The following is a 20489-nucleotide window of genomic DNA, read 5'->3' on the forward strand; positions in this document are numbered from 1 at the left end:
GCCCGTTGCTACGCTGCTTGGTCCGAGATTGGTGGGTGGTTCTGTAACGGCAGCCTTCCTCCTCTTCAAGAGAAGAGAAGGTGTAGCAGGGATCGGACCAACACGCAGCGTAGCCAGTGCTCAACATGTTTAATAAAACGTTAAACAGTGAACACTTACAACGAATACAAAATAACAAATGTGGCAAACCGATACAGCCCTATCTGGTGCAGAGAAAACACAAAGACAGGAAACAACCACCCACAAACCCCAACACAAAACAAGCCACCTATATATGATTCCCAATCAGAGACAACACAAAACACCTGCCTCTGATTGAGAACCATATTAGGCCAAACATAGAAACAGACAAACTAGACACACAACATAGAATGCCCACCCAGCTCACGTCCTGACCAACACTAAAACAAGCAAAACACACAAGAACTATGGTCAGAACGTGACAGTACCCCCCCCCCCCCCCCCCCCTGAGGTGCGGACTCCGAACGCACCCCCTAAAACTCTAGGGGAGGGTCTGGGTGGGCATCTGTCCGCAGTGGCGGCTCCGGCGCTGGACGAGGACACCACTCCACCATTGTCTTTGTCCCCCTCCTTAGCGTCCTTTGAGTGGCGACCCTCGCCGCCGACCTTGGCCTAGGAACCCTCACAAAGGGCCCCATCAGACTGAGGAGACAGCTCCGAACCGAGAGGTAGCTCAGGACAGAGAGGTAGCTCCGGACTGAATGGCAGCTCCGGACTGAATGGCAGCTCATGACTCGAGGGCAGCTCATGACTGGAGGGCAGCTCATGACTGGAGGGCAGCTCATGACTGGAGGGCAGCTCATGACTGGAGGGCAGCTCATGACTGGAAGGCAGCTCATGACTGGCGGGCGGCTCTGGCAGCTCCTGACTGACTGGCGGGTCTGGCGGCTCCTGACTGGCTGGCGGCTCTGGCGGCTCCTGACTGGCTGGCGGCTCTGGCGGCTCCTGACTGGCTGGCGGCTCTGGCGGCTCCTGACTGGCTGGCGGCTCTGGCGGCTCCTGACTGGCTGGCGGCTCTGGCGGCTCCTGACTGGCTGGCGGCTCTGGCGGCTCCTGACTGGCTGGCGGCTCTTGCGGCTCCTGACTGGCTGGCGGCTCTTGCGGCTCCTGACTGGCTGGCGGCTCTTGCGGCTCCTGACTGGCTGGCGGCTCTGGCGGCTCCTGACTGGCTGGCGGCTCTGGCGGCTCCTGACTGACGGGCGGCTCTAGCGGCTCCTGACTGACGGGCGGCTCTAATGGCTCGGGACAGACGGGCGGCTCTGACGGCTCGGGACAGACGGGCGGCTCAGACGGCGCTGGGCAGACGGATGGCTCAGATGGCGCTGGGCAGACGGATGGCTCAGATGGCACTGGGCAGACAGATGGATCAGATGGCGCTGGGCAGACGGATGGCTCAGATGGCGCTGGGCAGACGGATGGCTCAGATGGCGCTGGGCAGGCAGGCAGCTCAGACGGCGCTGGGCAGGCAGGCAGCTCAGACGGCGCTGGGCAGGCAGGCAGCTCAGACGGCGCTGGGCAGGCAGGCAGCTCAGACCTGCTGAGGCGCACAGTAGGCCTGGTGCGTGTTGCCGGAACTGGTGGTACCAGTTTGTAGACACGCACCTCAAGGCTAGTGCGGGGAGCAGGAACATGGCACACTGGACTCTCGAGGCGCACTATACACCTGGTGCGTGGTACCGGCACTGGTGGTACCGGGCTGAGGGCACGCACCTCAGGGCGAGTGCGGGGAGAAGGAACAGTGCGTACAGGGCTCTGGATACGCACAGTAAGCTTGGTGCGTGGTGCCGGAACTGGTGGTACCGGGCTGGAGACACGCACCACAGGGAGAGTGCGTGGAGGAGGAACAGAGTTCTGGAGACGCACAGGAAGCCTGGTGCGTGGTGTTGGCACCGATGGTACTGGGCTGAGGGCACGCACTTGAAGGCGAGTGCAGGGTGCTGGAACTGGAGGCCTGGTACGTGGCGCCGGCACCGGAGAGCTGGTGCATGGGGCTGCCACAGGAGAGCTGGTGCGCTGAGCTGGCACAGGACGTGCAGGGCTAGGAAAGCGCACAGGAGGCCTGGTGCGTGAGGCTGGCACAGTCTTCACCAGACGGCTAGCCCGCACCTCAGGACGAGTATGGAGAGCTGACTCAGGTGACATCAAATCCCCGACATGTTCCGTCGGGTGGATGTTGTGCCTCATGCACCAAACCAGCAAATCCCTAATTTCTCTCTCCTCCAATTTCCCCATTAGATCCTTCACAGTCTCTACTTCGCTCACCTCCAATACCGCCCTCACTGGCTCTGGTTCCATCCTTGGCTCCTTACGGTAAGCAGGGGGAGTTGGCTCAAGTCTCCTACTTGACCCAGCTACACACCCCTTTAGCCTCCCCCCAATACATTTTTGGGGGAGCCTCTCGGGCTTCCAGCCGCTCTGCCTTGCTAGCGCCTCATAATGCCGCCTCTCTGCTTTTGCTGCCTCCAGCTCTGCTTTAGGGCGGCGACATTCCTCTGGCTCTGCCCAGGGTCCTTTTCCGTCCAGCTCATCCTCCCATGTCCACTCCTGAACTCGCTGCTGCTGCTGCTGCCCGTTGCTACGCTGCTTGGTCCGAGATTGGTGGGTGGTTCTGTAACGGCAGCCTTCCTCCTCTTCAAGAGAAGAGAAGGTGTAGCAGGGATCGGACCAACACGCAGCGTAGCCAGTGCTCAACATGTTTAATAAAACGATAAACAGTGAACACTTACAACGAATACAAAATAACAAATGTGGCAAACCGATACAGCCCTATCTGGTGCAGAGAAAACACAAAGACAGGAAACAACCACCCACAAACCCCAACACAAAACAAGCCACCTATATATGATTCCCAATCAGAGACAACATAAAACACCTGCCTCTGATTGAGAACCATATTAGGCCAAACATAGAAACAGACAAACTAGACACACAACATAGAATGCCCACCCAGCTCACGTCCTGACCAACACTAAAACAAGCAAAACACACAAGAACTATGGTCAGAACGTGACAGGCTAGATGTTCAAACTCTCACCGACATCTGTGAAATACAAGCCGAGTACACTTGATGAATGTGTACTGTGTCTTCCTGTCCTTCTTGGGCCCACACACATCGCAGCGCTTCTTCTTGTTGCTACCGGCTGCAATCCAGAATAATTAAAACACTTAGTTCAGGAATTTTACTAACATCTCACTCACATATATAGTTACAGCAGGCCAAGGTAGGAGAGTCTGACACACATGCAACAACATCACTCACACTTACTTCTGGTATTGGAGTTGTTGGTTCTGTGGGTCGGGTGGATGGGGCACCAGTATCCTCCTCCTGAATCCTCCTCACGATGGCTGCAGAAGCTGGGGTCCTTGGGATATGTTGTCTCCTTTGGATTTGAGGTCTTACCAATGCCTTGCCCAGCTCCTCGAGAAAGAGATGTTTCCTCTGGAGCTTCCCTCTGTTCCAAACTGGGTTCAACGCCTTCCAGATGAGAAACCCGTTGTACGCCGAGATGTCCAAGATGTTGAAGAATATCACAAATGGCCAGTGCAGGGTTTTCCTTCTTTTGCAGCTGTAGCCAGTCACCAGCTTGTCTAAATTGTCCACCGCTCCTTTTGTGGCATTGTAATCCATTATGATTTCTGGTTTTTGATGTTCCTGGCCACAAATTCTCCCATCCCTATGCAGTGTACTCACGAGTACCACATTTTTGCCTTTCTTTGGCACGTAGGACACTAGGGACGTGTCGGCCGTGAACACAAACTTAGAGGAATTGATAAGCCTGTTCCGTGTATTTAACAGCTGAGGTGTGAGCTCTGGCTTGTTTTTTCGTACTCTTCCTACCATCATCAGCTTCCTCTTGAGGAGCTCCTGTCCCAGCTTGTGCTAAGTAAAAAAGTTATTGCATGTGATGTTGTGGCCACGGAGTCCCTGTGTCGCATCCAGGATAACCTGCATCCTTTGGTTCTTCTCAAGGGCTCCTCCATCTCCCTTCCCCGTATACACTTGCAAGTTCCACGCATATGATGAAGCAGCATCACAGGCAGCCCAGATCTTGATTACATATTTTGCGGGTTTAGACAGAATGTACTGTCTAAATGGCATAAGCTGCTCATCAACAGTAACGTTGGGCCCAGGGTTGTAAAAAAGGGGAAGGCAGTCCACCCACTTTTCCCACACTGACCTGATTGCAGCTAGCTGGTCTCTGCTGCCGAGCTGGTGTCTCGGTTATCGAAGAGGATAATCCTGGAAATAATGTGGAAGTTTTCCAGAGACATTGTTGCACTGAAAAGTTCTCTGCCAGTTTCTGCATCCCACAGGGATTCTGTGGATTCCCCACTGAATCTGAAAACACCAGCAAGGACAAGAACCCCAAAGTATGCATGTAAATGAGTTTGGACCATCTCCTTCCATCTGTCTCCAAAAACACACAGTCCCTCCAAATTAGTGCAGTGCAGAATGATTTTTGGGATGGTGTCTGGGATGAACAGTTCAAAAGAAAACTATGTCCTGCACATGAGTAACCGCCATCCGCGTTGGCCCTGGTTGCATCCTTATCACGTTGGCAGCCATGCCTGGTGGCTCATTCCTCTGCAAGAAGACCATTCAATTTCAATTTATTTCTTCAACATCAAATATTTCTCCTCCTGCAGGCTACTGATGAGCTAGCTGCTGACGGGCTTGTCCTGGGGCTGGCCGAGTGTCAATCTCATCCTCTTCTTCCATCTCACTGTCAAACTCCGAATTGACAGAGACATGATCCTCATATTTGGAAAATTCTTCATCTTCCAAAGTGGAAGATGCTCCTTCCACACCAGCTTCTCTCTCTGCAGAAATGATTTCTAAGGCCCTCTGAGCAGAGATTATTTTTTCCATACTGACTGATTGTGGTAAGGAGCCACACATGCAAAGCTATTTATTTGTTGTCTCTCCCCCAATTTGCACCTAGCTGGAGTAGAGTGTGGGAAAATACTGACATTTTTTAAAATGTATCGAAATAATGTATTGTAATAACATTGTGCAGGTTCGCACAAGACATTGTGTAATTTCACACACTACAAAGGGTAAAGAGTGTGAGAAAAGCAGGAGACAGGTAGACAGGTTATTGGTGCTATGTTAAAACAGCAGGCCCAGGGAGGAGGAAGACAGAGTAAAGGGACACAGCAAACTTTTTTTTTCTCATTTTTACCTGTTTTCACCTACAGACACACTTTCCCACATTTGTATTACCCTCGGGTGCAGTGGACCTGAACACCACAGTTGTAATATAAATGTGTAGGGGGGTGCACAGTGTGCACTCAATGAAAATGTGTTCTTTTACATGTTCTACATAGAGCATTTGCCAAGGTCAATGAGTCTCAGTTTGAAAACATTATTAATTGTATCATTCTTATTTTCGTAAACATTGAAAATGGGTCCCACAGACCCGAACACCACACAAGGTTTAACGCTCATGATTTTGGAATGAGATGTTCGACGAGCAGGTGTCCACATACATTTGGTCATGTATAGTTAGTGAGATGAGCTGATAACGTTAACTAACAGTCGCTAACCGCAAACAGAACTCTTGGTGATGATAACTACACTGAACAAAAATATAAACAATATATAATGTGTTGGTCCCATGTTTCATGAACTGAAATAAAAGATCCCAGAAATGTTCCAAATGCACAAAAAGCTTATTTCTCTCAAATGTTGTGCACAATCCATCCAACTGACAGGTGTGGCATATCAAGAAGTTGATTAAAAAGCATGATCATTACACAGGTGCACCTTGTGCTGGGGACAATAAAAGGCCACTCTAAAATGTGCAGTTTTGTCACACAACACAATGCCACAGATGTCTCAAGTTGAGGTAGTGTGCAATTGGCATGCCGACTGCATGAATGTCCACCAGAGCTGTTGCCAGAGAATTAAATGTTCATTTCTCTACCATAAGCCACCTCCAACATCATCACAACCGCAGACCATGTGTAACCACACCAGCCTAGGACCTCCACATCCGGCTTCTTCACCTGCGGGATCGTCTGAGACCAGCCACCCGGACAGCTGATGAAACAGTGGGTTAGCACAACCTGAAGAATTTCTGCACAAACTGTCAGAAACAGTCTCAGGGATGCTCATCTGCGTGCACGTCGTCCTCACCAGGGTCTTGATCTGACTGCAGTTCTGTATCGTAACCAACTTCAGTGGGCATATACTCATCTTCTATGGCCACTGGCACGCTGGAGAAGTGTGATCTTCATGGATTCATTCCGGTTTCAACTGTACTGGCATATGGCAGATAGTGTGTAATGTGTCGTGAGGGCGAGCGGGTGTCAATGTTGTGTACTGAGTGCCCCATGGTGGCAGTGGGGTTGTGGTATGGGCAGGCATAAGCTACGGACAACGAACACAAATTGCATGGCAATTTGAATGCACAGAGATACCGTGACGAGATCCTGCGGCCCAGTGTCGTGCCCTTCATCCGCCGCCATCACCTCATGTTTCAGCATGATAGTGTACGGCCCCATGTCACAAGGATCTGTACACAATTCCTGGAAGCTGAACATGTCCCAGTTCATCCATGGCCTGCATACTCACCAGACATGTCACCCATTGAGCATGTTTGGGATGCTCTGGATCAAAGTGTACGACAGCGTGTCCCAGTTCCCGCCAATATCCAGCAACTTCGCACAGCCATTGAAGAGGAGAGGAACAATATTCCACAGGTCACAATCAACAGCCTGATCAACTCTATGCGAAGGAGATGTGTGGTGCTGTATGAGGCAAATGGTGGTCACACCAGATACTGACTGGTTTTCTGATCCACACCCCTACTTTTTTTTAGGTATCTGCGACCAACTGATGCATAACTGTATTCCCAATCACCTGAAATACATAGATTTGGGCCTAATGAATTTTTTTCAATTGACTGATTTCCTTATATGAATTGTAACTCAGTAAAATCTTTGAAATTGTTGCATGTTGCATTCATATTTTTGTTCAGTGTACTTTAACAGGCTAGGTTGGTAGATTATAGTCACATTAATGTTATGCAGCAATAAAAAGCTAGCTTGTATACATCTACGAAGAACTTAGGTAGCTACACCAAAGACACAGCTCAAAGTGCATGGCAAAATAATAGCCTAACTGACATTTCTTACTATAATTTCTGCCGACCAAGACCACACTCCGAAAGCTTGAAAACACACAGCAGCCACTCAAAACGGTTTTGAGCGGCAACAAATCTGTCCAATTAGCTGATTCGCTTTCCATACACCAACTTCTGTTCACCCTCCCACTTCTGTTGACACACCCACTTCCAGACACTCACGTTTGCAGTTTCCCATGACTCCAAAGCAAGCCTTCTCCTCAGAATATCACGACAACGAAGTTCTTTACGACAGATTTTTCTGTTTTGAGTTGATAGCGGGAAATTGCGCGACTAGCAAGTTAGCCTGTATTCATTGTGGATAGCTGGAGCTTGCTAACTGTTGCCGATAACTTAACATTTAATGGTTTATTTTTCCACATTTTGGATAACCCTTTATCATGGATGTAGGCGAGCTACTGAATTATCAGGTAACGTTCATTAGTGAGACATCCTTAGTGTTTGCTGCAACTGTTGACTAGCTAGCAAAATAAATGTTTAAACCACCGCCATTGTCTTTGACCATAGCTAGCTAGCCACATTTGCTAGCGAACAGGCTAACATGATTGCTAGTTAGCTAATAAACCAAGTTCACTAGCTAAGTTAGTTAAGGATGTGACAGATGAAAGAGATGGCTATCAGATGGCAAGTTAGACTTGCTACTTTGCTAGTTAGTTAACTAACGTTAGCTAGCTAACTCTTCTGTTGTAACTAGTTTGTGATAAACTCTTGCCTAGTTCAGCTGTATTAGCTAGCTAGCTAAAGCAGTGTCCCTCTCATGGAATATAATTTGAGCATCAAATATAAAAACTAACATTATGTTATAGGAATCAAGTACTATTTACATTTGACGATGAATGCATGTTAATTTTCTCCGTTGTTTACTTTTTGTTTGGCCAACTCGTTGCTTGGATGCATTACACACATTGCAAAGCCTTATGACCTTACTGTTTTGAGGTACCTGCTTAACATGTGTTAATGTTCATTGTAGCCTGACAGGGGGGCAAAACGTCTACGGGCTGGTGATGATGATGATGATGACCCCAGAAACAAAAAGGCCGGCAGAGAACTGGCCAGACACCTGGAGAGAGAGGACAGTGAAGACCCGAGTGGTGATAGGAAGAGAATACTGGAGAAACTCATGGATGATGATGAGGATGCAGATGACCAAGAGGTGGGAAACGTTTAAGTGACATGATAACGAATGCATACATAGCTTAATGTGCTGATCTTGTTCCTAAAATAATTTTGTTGTCTTGGTAACACTTTTCACTAAAGGGCACTCTTTTTGTTGTTGTTGTAATTATACAGGGTGAACCAGTGGATGAGAGTTCAGTGAAGAAAATGATCTTGACCTTTGAAAAAAGGTCCTACAAGAACCAAGAGCTGAGGATAAAGTTCCCAGACACCCCAGGGAGGTAAGTTAATGAGAGGGAAACGTTCCTCCTGAGTTCAACTATACATGAAATATTATTGCTTAAGAAGTTATCAATCTATGGTAAGGGTAAATTGACTTGCTGCTTCAATAACATGACAATGTATTCAACAAGTCAGGACTTATTTTACATGTACGACATATTTTATTATTCCGCTGTCCAGGTTCATGGAAACAGAGCTGGATTTGAATGACATCATCCAGGAGATGCATGTCATAGCCACCATGCCTGATCTCTACCACCTGTTGGTGGAGCTCAATGCTGTCCATTCCCTGCTGGGCTTACTCAGCCATGAGAACACAGATATCCTTTCCTTCAAAGATGGCTTACTAAGCATGCTTCACTCTTTAATTCAGTTAATTTACCTGTACTTATGTTATTCTATGCATTTGACTGAACCCAGGATAAACTGAAAAAATCCTTAGCCTTTCCTACATATCGCCATTGCAGTGGTTGATTTGTTACAAGAGCTGACAGACATCGACACACTTCATGAAAGTGAGGAGGGGGCTGAAGTACTCATAGACTCTTTGGTGAGTCCAGTTTGTTTGTATACAATCAATGCATGCATTTAGGTTCTGGCATTTTCTTGTTATTTCTCATGCATCCACAACCATACTGATGCTGATGATAATGAACTCAATAGAAAAAGCACATTCAATCCCAGCTAATGGCCATAGTTAAAATTGTCTATTTTAGCCCTCCCTTTGCACTCACTTTGACAGCAGCAAAGTCATTGGCCATTTTCTGGGAAAGGTTGAGTGCCCCGTCATAAAGTCTGCTGACATTTAAAAAAGACCATCGAGGCAAAGGTGAAATCGCTCTGGTCTTACACGACTTATAAATTAGCAGCGGAAATGAGGCATGAGCCTTTAATGTTGTCACACACGACACAGTATCCCATAATCCTGTGATGACAACCTGTCTCCTTTTCTAACTGTAGCTGGAGGGACAGGTTGTGGCCCTTCTGGTGCAGAACATGGAGAGGCTGGATGAGCAGGTGAAGGAGGAAGCTGATGGAGTCTACAACACGTTAGGTAAGACGCACTGCACAATGTGTACATGATTGGACAAAATATGGGGATTATTTATCTTCGTAAAATGTAATTTGGGCTCAGTACTTGTGTTTTGATGGCGTCTTATCAAGGCAGCTCTCCAGGCTTGAATAAGTATTTTGTCTGCTTCCTGGTTGGGGCTTACAGGCTCATGTCCTCCAGGATGGTGTCTGTTCAGTTGGAATAAGTGATAAAGGCTTCCTTCTCCTCCAGCAGGCCTCTCTGTGTGTCTCTCACTCATTGACTCATTCTCTCTCCATCTCTCCCACTACTTGTCTCTCCTCTCTCTCTCTCTCTCTCCCTCTCTCGCTCTTTTTTCCGTTGGGGTTTTGCCGCCCTTCTGCTGAATGAGTGAGATATAAGGTGTCTCAGATGGCTTTATAATGCAAATATTAGCAAAGGTATCTGAGACCTCTATACTTCTCAGGAGGTGCTGTCATAATTTGATAGTCCCATATTCACCTCTCTCTTCTCTCCCATCTCTCTCCATCAGCCATCATTGAGAACATGGCAGAGTTCAGGCCTGGCCTGTGCACAGAAGCAGCTCAGCAAGGACTCATGCAGTGGTTGCTAAAAAGAATCAAGGTCAGGCTATAACTGAAGATGACACATTCCATTGGTTATTGATGCCGTATGTAGAGATTTTTGCAGTCTGCGTCGATATGTCTGGTTGAAATGTGGCTGTTGTAGAACTATACCTACAGTATGGTGTATGTAGGCTTTCAATTGCTCATGCTGTCACAGATTGTGTCATGTTATCACTGATTTTGCCCCTCCCTTTCTCTCTTTCAGGCAAAGATTCCTTTCGATGCTAACAAGCTGTACTGCAGTGAAGTCTTGGCTATCTTGCTTCAAAACAATGACAGTACGTTTCCAGCCCTTTTCTCTGTAGTTGCTGTACATTGTGATAAAAATGTTTTTTGTCTAATGTAGTCAGCCGTAGAGGTGATTGTTGTGGCTGTGGACCAAAATAGTAGAGTATCATGACTGGTTAAAGTATACTATTTGTCTGAGTGGCTGGGTCCAGAAGACCTTGGAATGCTGCAGGACAACAGACAGGCACCATGTCCAGATCAGTAATGGACTGGGCAACATAGAACTCAAAAAGAATATCAATCTCATTTTCCTCTCTGTTCCCCTCTGAGTGAGTTTAGCTACCTGGGTTGGTTGTGCTGTGTTGCATATAGCAGCTCAAGAGCTGGATCGATTCATCTTCTCCCTTGGTTTTTATCACCATGTTTTTCGATGTTTATGCGCCATACTCCTTTAACAGTTTGTCTCTCTCTCTCTCCTTCCCTTTCTCTCTCTCTCCTTTCCACTCCCTGCATCCTCCCCTTCTGTTTTTTCCTCTCCTCCCACCTTCTCTCTCACTCTACTTCCAGGCACCAGGGAGCTCTTGGGGGAGCTGGATGGAATTGACGTGTTACTGCAGCAGCTCTCTGTAAGCTTGTCTTTTCACATGTTCTACTGCTTCTCCTAGGCTTGTGCAATATACCCTATACCGGAGTATTTTGAAATACCGACGGTATGATTTTCAATACCTTGTCCCCCCCCCAAAAGTATTATTATTTATAAAAATTGTATTAACAAAATTAATTTGAGCATGTCACATGGTATGTTTGTTTTTCAAAGAGCACATGGAGCAAACGTAATGTGACAATCCAATGTTGAGCAGCACAAAAGAGATGAAAGTTCACTACTGTTTGCCAGCTAAACATATTATAACTCTATAAGTTAACTAACTAAGATGTGCCAAATACATTTTCTCCAGCTCAGTGTTCCAGCTATGCATTTGGTTTACTAACTTCAAATCAAAGTTTATTTGTCACGTGTGCCGAATACAACAGGTGTAGACGTTACAGTGAAATGCTTACTTACAGGTTCTAACCAATAGTGCTAGCTATAGGTGGCTAGCTTGCATGATTAAGCTTCTTGGTTACAGCAGAGACAATCAATCTCCTCCTGGATTAAGTGTGAGTAGTCTTTTGAGATAGCTAGTTGTTTAATTTCATGAGCTGGGTTGTCTGACTTTGCATTTAGTTAATGTTTGCTTGTTAGCATTTAGCTAGCATCTGCAATATCTTCTAACATACAAAAAAAAATGTTTGGTAGAAATAGTGCCGGTAATACCATATCCCCCGGTATGGTACAGGAACTTCCAGGAATTTCCATACCGCCCAACCCTAGATCCTCCTCTCTCTCTCTGATTCATCTATGTCTCAAACTCACCTCACACTGTTGAAGTTTCAGCAGATCATAAGAACTGTACAGTTGTGGCCAAAAGTTTTGAGAATGACACAAATATTAATTTCCAAAAAGTTTGCTGCTTCAATGTCTTTAGATATTTTTGTAAGATGTTACTATGGAATGATGAAGCATAATTACAAGCATTTCATAAGTGTCAAAGGCTTTTATTGACAATTACATGAAGTTGATGCAAAGAGTCAATATTTGCAGTGTTGACCCTTCTTTTTCAAGACCTCTGCAATCCGCCCTAGCATGCTATTAATTAACTTCTGGGCCACATCCTGACTGATGGCAGCCCATTCTTGCATAATCAATGCTTGGAGTTTGTCAGAATTTGTGGGGTTGTGTTTGTCTACCTGCCTCTTGAGGATTGACCACAAGTTCTCAATGGGATTAAGGTCTGGGGAGTTTCCTGGCCATGGACTCAAAATATTGATGTTTTTTTCCCTGAGCCACTTAGTTATCACTTTTGCCTTATGGCAAGGTGCACCATCATGCTGGAAAAGTCATTGTTCGTCACCAAACTGTTCCTGGATGGTTGGGAGAAGTTGCTCTCAGAGGATGTGTTGGTGCCATTCTATATTCATGGCTGTGTTCTTAGGCAAAATTGTGAGTGAGCCCACTCCCTTGGCTGAGAAGCAACTCCACACATGAATGGTCTCAGGATGCTTTACTGTTGGCATGACACAGGACTGATGGTAGCGCTCACCTTGTCTTCTCCGGACAAGCTTTTTTCCAGATGCCCCAAACAATTGGAAAGGGGATTCATCAGAGAAAATGACTTTACCCCAGTCCTCAACAGTCCAATCCCTGTACCTTTTGCAGAATATCAGTCTGTCCCTGATGTTTTTCCTGGAGAGAAGTGGCTGCTTTGCTGCTCTTCTTGACACCAGGCCATCCTCCAAAAGTCTTTGCCTAACTGTGCGTGCAGATGCACTCACACCTGCCTGCTGCCATTCCTGAGCAAGCTCTGTACTGGTGGTGCCCCGATCCCGCAACTGAATCAACTTTAGGAGATGGTCCTGGCGCTTGCTGGACTTTCTTGGGCGCCCTGAAGCCTTCTTCATAACAGTTGAACCGCTCTCCTTGAAGTTCTTGATGATCCAATAAATGGTTGATTTAGGTGCAATCTTACTGGCAACAATATCCTTGCATGTGAAGCCCTTTTTATGCAAAGCAATGATGACAGCATGTGTTTCCTTGCAGGTAACCATAGTTGACAGAGAAAGATCAATAATTCCAAGCACCACCCTCCTTTTGAATCTTCCAGTCTGTTATTCGAACTCAATCAGCATGACAGAGTGATCTCCAGCCTTGTCCTCCTCAACACTCACACCTGTGTTAACGAGAGAATCACTGACATGATGTCAGCTGGTCCTTTTGTGGCAGGGCAGAAATGCAGTGGAAATGTTTTTTGGGGAATCAGTTCATTTGCATGGCAAAGAGGGACTTTGCAATTAATTGCAATTCGTCTGCTCACTCTTCATAACATTCTGGAATATATGCAAATTGCCATCATACAAACTGAGGCAGCAGACTTTGAAAATTTATATTTGTGTCATTCTCAAAACTTTTGGTCACGACTGTATGTCCTTCTTCCTCACATCGTGCTGAGCGATTAGTGCTATTTGAGGTCGGTTCGGGATTGGTTTGATTATTTAAAATATAATTGCGTTAAATGTATTATGAAATAATGACATAAAAAAATACTTTGGAGCTTTTTAATGGAAATTCCAAAGCCAAAAATAATGAACATCCAATTGCCAAAACATTGGGGGGGAAATCTGTCAAGTCCACATTGAGGAGACATCAATAGAAATACAGGAAATTATTATGAAATAATGCACTATTTCAGTTGTGTATATTACTTAGTTTTTAATTGATGAGTTTATTTTTCATTCCTTAAAGTCGTCATCTCATCTCTGCTCAGGCAGTAGCAGCCAGCCAGACAACGTTATCTCTGTGCTCCCCGTACTGTACTGTCTTTAGTCATCCTATCTAGCTAAGCTAGCCTGTCTAGAGGCGTCCGTTTGTGCACATATTATGACATTTTTGTGACGTTTTGGACTTCGGTAAGGGCGTTTTTGGCTGTTCGGGAAACTATTTTTTCCCCCTTGAGGCAAGCTGAAGTCGGTAGCCGAAGTCTACGCCCCTTTGTCGGTGATTGGTCAGTACGGATTCTTAATTATAGTCTTTGTTGTCATTCAACGAGAGATGACTTGTAAGGGAGTATGCGAGTTAGGCGCCAGCCGAACTAAAGCTTGCTGACCGCTTAAGTATTCTGCAGCTGTCTGGTAAAATCATTTGACTAGTTCATCAAAGTACATGAGGCATACTTTCATGAACAGTCTCTATCCGTCTCTTTCGTTGTTGTGTACATTCCTCTCTTATGTGGTCTGTGTTTATCTAACCTAACGTAGCAGGTGTAAAAGTATATCCATCTCTGTCCTAGCCGGAAAGAACAGGCGCAATGGATTATGGTCATTGTGGTTAATTACAACATTTATGCCCTGAACTTCTAGGAATATTTGCTTGATCAAAACTACAACTCCCTTCAGCCCAGCATCCCACATAGTTCTTGACTTGATTTCTCTCTAGAGACACGGTGTGTTGGGCTCACAAAAACCCGAACTAAATATAATTCAAGTAATTGAAAAGACGTCGGTCAATTAGCCTTTTGGCTAATTATTATACTATTTGATATATTCAAGGCCTGCAGAAATAATGATGTCTGACGCAAATGAATACGACTTAGAAGTGTAACTTTATGTTAGACAGATTTACAAAGCACAGCAGAAAGTCTCTTCACTCTGTTGGTGATGCTGGTTGCAAGCTTTCAGTGTGTCTTAGTTCTACACTGCATTGCACCTAAAATGCATTTGGTTGAATACTGGTCTATCTATGTGAGTGTAACGGATGTGAAATGGCTAGCTAGTTAGCGGTGGTGCGCGCTAATAGCGTTTCAATCGGTTACGTCACTCGCTCTGAGACCTGAAGTAGTTGTTCCCCTTGCTCTGCAAGGGCCACGGCCTTTGTGGAGCGATGGGTAACGACGCTTCGTGGGTGACTGTTGTTGATGTGTGCAGAGGGTCCCTGGTTCGCGCCCGTGTCGGGGCGAGGGGACGGTCTAAAGTTATACTGTTACATGAGGTGTTTCATACACACCCCAAAATGATTTCCAGTTACATTGTTGAAACTCTGCTAATGAGCCAAACATGCTCATCATTTAAACGGAATATCACAGTTGATAGACAGTAGAAGTGTGGGTGTCATTCTCCTTCAGGTGTTCAAACGCCACAACCCAGCCACGGCGGAGGAGCAGGAGATGATGGAGAACCTATTTGATGCCCTGTGCTCCTGTCTGATGCTGGCATCCAACCGGGATCGCTTCCTCAGGGGAGAGGGTCTGCAGCTCATGAACCTCATGCTTAGGTAAAGACCCAGATGTTTAACACCTCCTGAAGAAATGAGTCTCCACACACAGCTTAGTTTTAATGTTTCAATAATTTAATGTCCTAAGCTTTTGAGCTAAAACAAATCTTCATCCAAGTACCTCCTCAATGGAGGCCTAATGTAGAGATGGACAGTTCCCTGGCTTGGCTGTAGTCCTTTTTTAATTTCAACCCTCTGTTCAATTCACACAGGTCACTGGTGATCTGATATCACGTAAATTGACATCTTTGAACTCAACTTTTGTTTGCTGTTAAGGCTGTCAGAGGGCGCACCATGAACCCCAGTGAGTGGCAGGGTTGAGTGATGTCTTTGTTTTCGCACAGCATGTCTCTGGCTCTGCTCAGCTGCCAGTCCAATCAATCAGCCGACAGAGTGCTGCAGCACCACGACGGGACCTTAAAGAGCAATAAAGAGACATTAGATGTATTTATGAAACCCTCCATGCCCAAGCTCTAATCATCATCACGACGACGCCTGGCAGACAGACCGATTTAAAACCAAAATCGATATCTAATTCTAGCGATGCAAAACCCGCTTTTAAATCATTCACAGAAGGCTCTCAGAATAGGTTATCTAGAGAGCAACACGTAACTCTCTCTTTTTACTTCTCATGAGATTCACAGAATCATAAGTTCTGCACCTCTGCTTCAATAGTTTTCTCTATTTTTGTAGAGGTTAGGATTCATCAAGGGGTTTGCAATATGAGCTTAGGAACACGGTTGAAGGCATCTTTATAATTGCCTCTGTCTGAATTCTTAAAACTGTTTAACTTAGTCAAAACAAATACTTCCTCATAAGCTTCTTAAAGGACTGCAAGTTGCAAGGGACTCCTTGTAGCTAGGTTACATACAGTACACTACATTACCAAAGGTATGTGGACACCTGCTCGTCAAACATCTCATTCCAAAATCATGGGAATTAATATGGAGTTGTTCCCCCCTTTGCTGCTATAACAGCCTCCACTCTTCTGGGCTCCTTCCTGGCTCACAATCGACATTCCAATTAATCCCAAAGGTGTTCGATGTGGTTGAGGCAGGGCTCTGTGCAACCATGAAAAACAGCCCTAGATCATTATTCCTCCTCCACCAAACTTTACAGTTTGCTCTATGCTTTAAGACAGTTAGCGTTCTCCTTGCATCCACCAAACCCAGATTAGTCTGTCTTGACAGCCAGATGGTGAATCGTGATTCATCACTCCAGAGAATGCGTTTCCACTGCTCCAGAGTCCAATGGCGGCGAGCTTTACACACTCCAGCTGACACTTGGCATTGCACATGGTGATCTTAGGCTTGTGTGTGCCTGCTCCGCCATGGAAATCCATTTCATGAAGCCCCTGACGAACAGATCTTGTGCTGGCGTTGCTTCCAGAAGCAGTTTGGAACTCGGTAGTGAGTGTTGCAACTGAGGACAGACGATTTTTACCCGCTTCAGCACTCGGTGGTCCCATTCTGTGAGTTTGTGTGACCTACCACTTCGCGGCTGAGCCGTTGTTGCTCCTAAACTTGTCCACTTCACAATAACAGTACTTACACTTGACCGGGGCAGCTCTAACAGGGCAGAAGTTTGACAAACTGACTTGTTGGAAAGGTGGCATCCTATGACAGTACCATGTTGAAAGTCACTGAGCTCTTCAGTAAGTCCATTCTACAACCAATGTTTGTCTATGGAGATTTCATGGCGGTGTGCTTGATTTTCTACACTTGTCAGCAACGGATGTGACTGAAGTAGCCGAATCCACTAATTTGAAGGGGTGTCCACATACTTTTGTATATATAGTGGAGTCTGTGCCTGGCAAAAGACAATCATGACCTTGCTGCTGTTGTGCCTGAGATAATTGAGCCCTTATAGTTATTATAATTTTTTATAATTTTTGCACGGCCTCTTTCCAGGGAAAAGAAAATGTCTCGGACCAGTGCTCTGAGGGTCTTAGACCACGGCATGATTGGCCCAGAGGGTTCTGATAACTGCCACAAGTTTGTGGACATCCTGGGCTTGAGGACCATTTTCCCCCTGTTCATGAAGACCCCCAAGAAGATGAGGAAAGCTGGGGCCGCAGACAAAGAACATGAAGGTTTGCAAATGTTTATACTCTCCAAATTTCCTTTATAAACAATGAAATAATTTTGCTTGTCTGAGTTTAGGGCAATTGCTTACAGTTGTCCAACACAATTTAACAAGGCAGGAGATCTAATCAGGTTTGTCTAATGGCTTTTTCGTCTGTCGATTTAAGTTATCAATCTAACCTTGATTGATTTTTCTCCTGTTCCTCTCAGAATCCACTCTTGAGTTGTGAAATATGAAAATGAAAGCATCAGCGCTTATCAGTCACCCCTCCCTTCCCCCCTTTTGGTTTTTGCAGTGGCTGCCCCGATTTAGCAGCGGCGCCACTGCTAAATGAAAATAGGGGAAACACTGCCTTCTCTGTCTTTTAATTATATCTCATACGTCCGGACAGCCCACCCTTGGTGAATAAATTGGCTTCCTTTGTCTGTCTCCTTCATCTGGGGGACAGAATTAATTAACCTGAGACCTGCCTGAACCTCCGAGTAGGAAGCCAGACATAACAGGGCCCGCTAAAGCTTATCCCCCAGGTGCTCCCACTGATGGACCTCCTACAAGTCACAGCCAAGCCAAACTGCCATGGAGTGTGGTTACGCTGCTGTGCTGTGTGCAGCTTTGAATGCTCACAATAATTGTGGGCTGAGGCCGGAGGGCATCTAAGCTATAGAGCAGTGGACTACAGCTCGTAACATACCTTTGAACTATAATATTCCTAGGCATGTCCCTAATGCATTGCATAATTTCTTGACTGAGATAGGCCTGTTTACTAAATGACGGTGATACTAAGCATTAGTTATGTTTGTCCTTACATCGTTTGCATTTTATTTATTATTGTGAGTGATGTGACCAATAATTGTGACCAATTATTTAGTGTAAGCTTTATTTGCCACTTTTTCAACTTTTTGAAAGTCACAGCTTTTTTCATAGCAGCAATGTTTTACAATTAATTTGATATTGTTTTGAGGGTGCATGATTTGTCATAGTTTTTGACAGTAATTAGACTTATAGAGTGTCTCCTCTGCTGTAGTGATTTTTTTTAAACAGAGAAGAAAGTGTTTCTCAAAAATAACACAATGCAGTCATAATTAATTAATCTATCAGGGGCTACACAAATGAGAGTTTAAGTAATTAATAGGTAAAGCACTCCAAACCCCTCTCCATCATAAAAAGAGATTGATCTCCATTAAATCACCTCTGAAAATATACTGAGGCCCAGTGGCTGTGAATTGTTGGACCACATTTGCATACAGTGGTTTTGAGAAAAAATATTGCAGAGGATCTTTGCAGAATGTAATGACTCACAATAGCGTACCTTTTTAAGGTCTGTATTCATTTCCATGTCCTAATGTTTTGCATAGATAGAATGAGATTCTGGCAGACTATATTTAGCAGGCTAATGATGCACACACAGTGTGATGGAACAGAAGTAAACACCTCATTTACATTAGTTCTGACTGCACTGTAGCCCTTTGTAGTTTGTTTTGTTTTCCTTGGATGTCGAGCTAACGCTGCTGAGTGCTTTAATATCTCTTTTCTTGTTTTCACATGATACTAAAACTACATTAGAAGAATAGGAGCTGCAGTGCAATATGATTTATTTTTATAACTTTGTTTCAGATAATAGGCCTAATTTAACAGATATTGTGATCAGTGCAAAATACTGCACTAATTTGAGTCTTTTTTTACTAGGAAAGTTGACTGCGAACACATTCTCATTTACAGCAATGACCTGAGGAATAGTTACAGGGGAGATGAATGAGCCAATTGGAAGCTGGCGATGATTAGGTGGCCAGATTGGGAATTTAGCAAGGACACTGGAGTAAACACCTCTACTCTTACAATAAGTGCCTTGTGATCTTTAGTGCCCACAGAGTGTCAGGACCACTGTTTAATGTCCCATCTGAAAGAAGGCACCTTACGCTGGGCAGTGTCAATCACTGCCCTGGGGTATTTTTTTTGACCAGAGGAAAGAGTGCCTCCTACTAGCCCTCCGACACCACTTCCAGCAGTATCTGGTCTCCCATCTAGGGACAGACCAGGATCAACCCTGCTTAGCTTCAGAGGCAAGCCAGCTGCTGGCCAATCTACCAGTAGTCTCATTCCTTTTAACTCAAACTGGATGATTAGTTGCTGTATTAGAGCCCTGTTCATAGTCTCCGGTGTTGTCAATGAGGGAATTTGATAATGGGAACTCATCCATACCTGCATACATATATCTTTGAATTGGTTTGGAACTTGGTCAGTCCATTTTGATGTTGCTGATACCCAGAAATGACAGGAGCCATAATGAAGCCATCACATGATTGTCAACAATCAAAATAGCTTATGAAACGCAGCCCAGCCATGTCAGTGATTTCTTCCCCATGACTATTCTAGTCAGGTATGGTGGAAGTTTGCCTCAGACAGTGTAGACGAGAGCTCGTACCCTGCAGGGGTGCCTTTGGTCTGGCCGGGCTCGGTTGATTGCTTTTCTCAGGACACGGCTGGTTCAGGTTCAATCTGTCCCCAGCAGAGAACTGTCAGGACCTGCCACTGTCAACCTCCTCTACTGCTCCTCCTCCTCCAAGCTCAATTGCCTGCCTCGTGGCCCTCTTTGCATGTTAACTTGATGGCTGTTCCAGGTTATTTCAAACAGAAACACTCCTCAGCACCCCCTCAGATGATCCCGCAGATGAAGAAGCCGGATGTGGGGGTTCTGGGTTGGCGTGGTTATACATGGTCTGCGGTTGTGAGGACATTTGGATGTACTGGCAAATTCTCTAAAATTACGGAGGCCGTTTATGGTAAAGAAATTAACATTCAATTCTCTGTCAACAGCTTTGGTGTACATTCCTGCAGTCAGCATGTCAATTCCATGCTCCCTCAAAACTTGAGACATCTGTGTGTGACAAAACTGCACATTCTTTGCAGCCTTTTTTATTGTCCCCAGCACAAGGTGCACCTGTGTAGTGAGCATGCTGTTTAATCAGCTTAATGATATGCCACACCTGTCGGGTGGATGGATTATCTTGGCAAAGGAGAAATAGGGGTGTAAAAACTAATAGGGGTGTAAAAAAGTTAGGGCTGGTCGATTGTTTGGTTGTTAGGCT

General features: G+C 45.5%; 1 protein-coding gene across 1 annotated transcript in view; it reads left to right on the plus strand.

Moving 5' to 3' along the window:
• Nucleotides 1–7355: 7355 nt before the first annotated feature.
• Nucleotides 7356–20489, plus strand: part of LOC139557422 (beta-catenin-like protein 1) — a 36257-nt gene continuing 23123 nt past the window's right edge. Inside the window, exons 1-11 of the mRNA XM_071372214.1 lie at nucleotides 7356–7579; nucleotides 8140–8322; nucleotides 8460–8566; nucleotides 8748–8887; nucleotides 9020–9117; nucleotides 9528–9621; nucleotides 10133–10224; nucleotides 10432–10504; nucleotides 11022–11080; nucleotides 15170–15318; nucleotides 17229–17410. Of these exons, the coding sequence (XP_071228315.1) occupies nucleotides 7550–7579; nucleotides 8140–8322; nucleotides 8460–8566; nucleotides 8748–8887; nucleotides 9020–9117; nucleotides 9528–9621; nucleotides 10133–10224; nucleotides 10432–10504; nucleotides 11022–11080; nucleotides 15170–15318; nucleotides 17229–17410 (1207 nt within the window). The 5' untranslated portion in view covers nucleotides 7356–7549. The remainder of the gene's footprint in view (nucleotides 7580–8139; nucleotides 8323–8459; nucleotides 8567–8747; nucleotides 8888–9019; nucleotides 9118–9527; nucleotides 9622–10132; nucleotides 10225–10431; nucleotides 10505–11021; nucleotides 11081–15169; nucleotides 15319–17228; nucleotides 17411–20489) is intronic.

The sequence above is a fragment of the Salvelinus alpinus genome, chromosome 28 (assembly GCF_045679555.1).
Source record: "Salvelinus alpinus chromosome 28, SLU_Salpinus.1, whole genome shotgun sequence".
Lineage (NCBI taxonomy): Eukaryota > Metazoa > Chordata > Actinopteri > Salmoniformes > Salmonidae > Salvelinus > Salvelinus alpinus.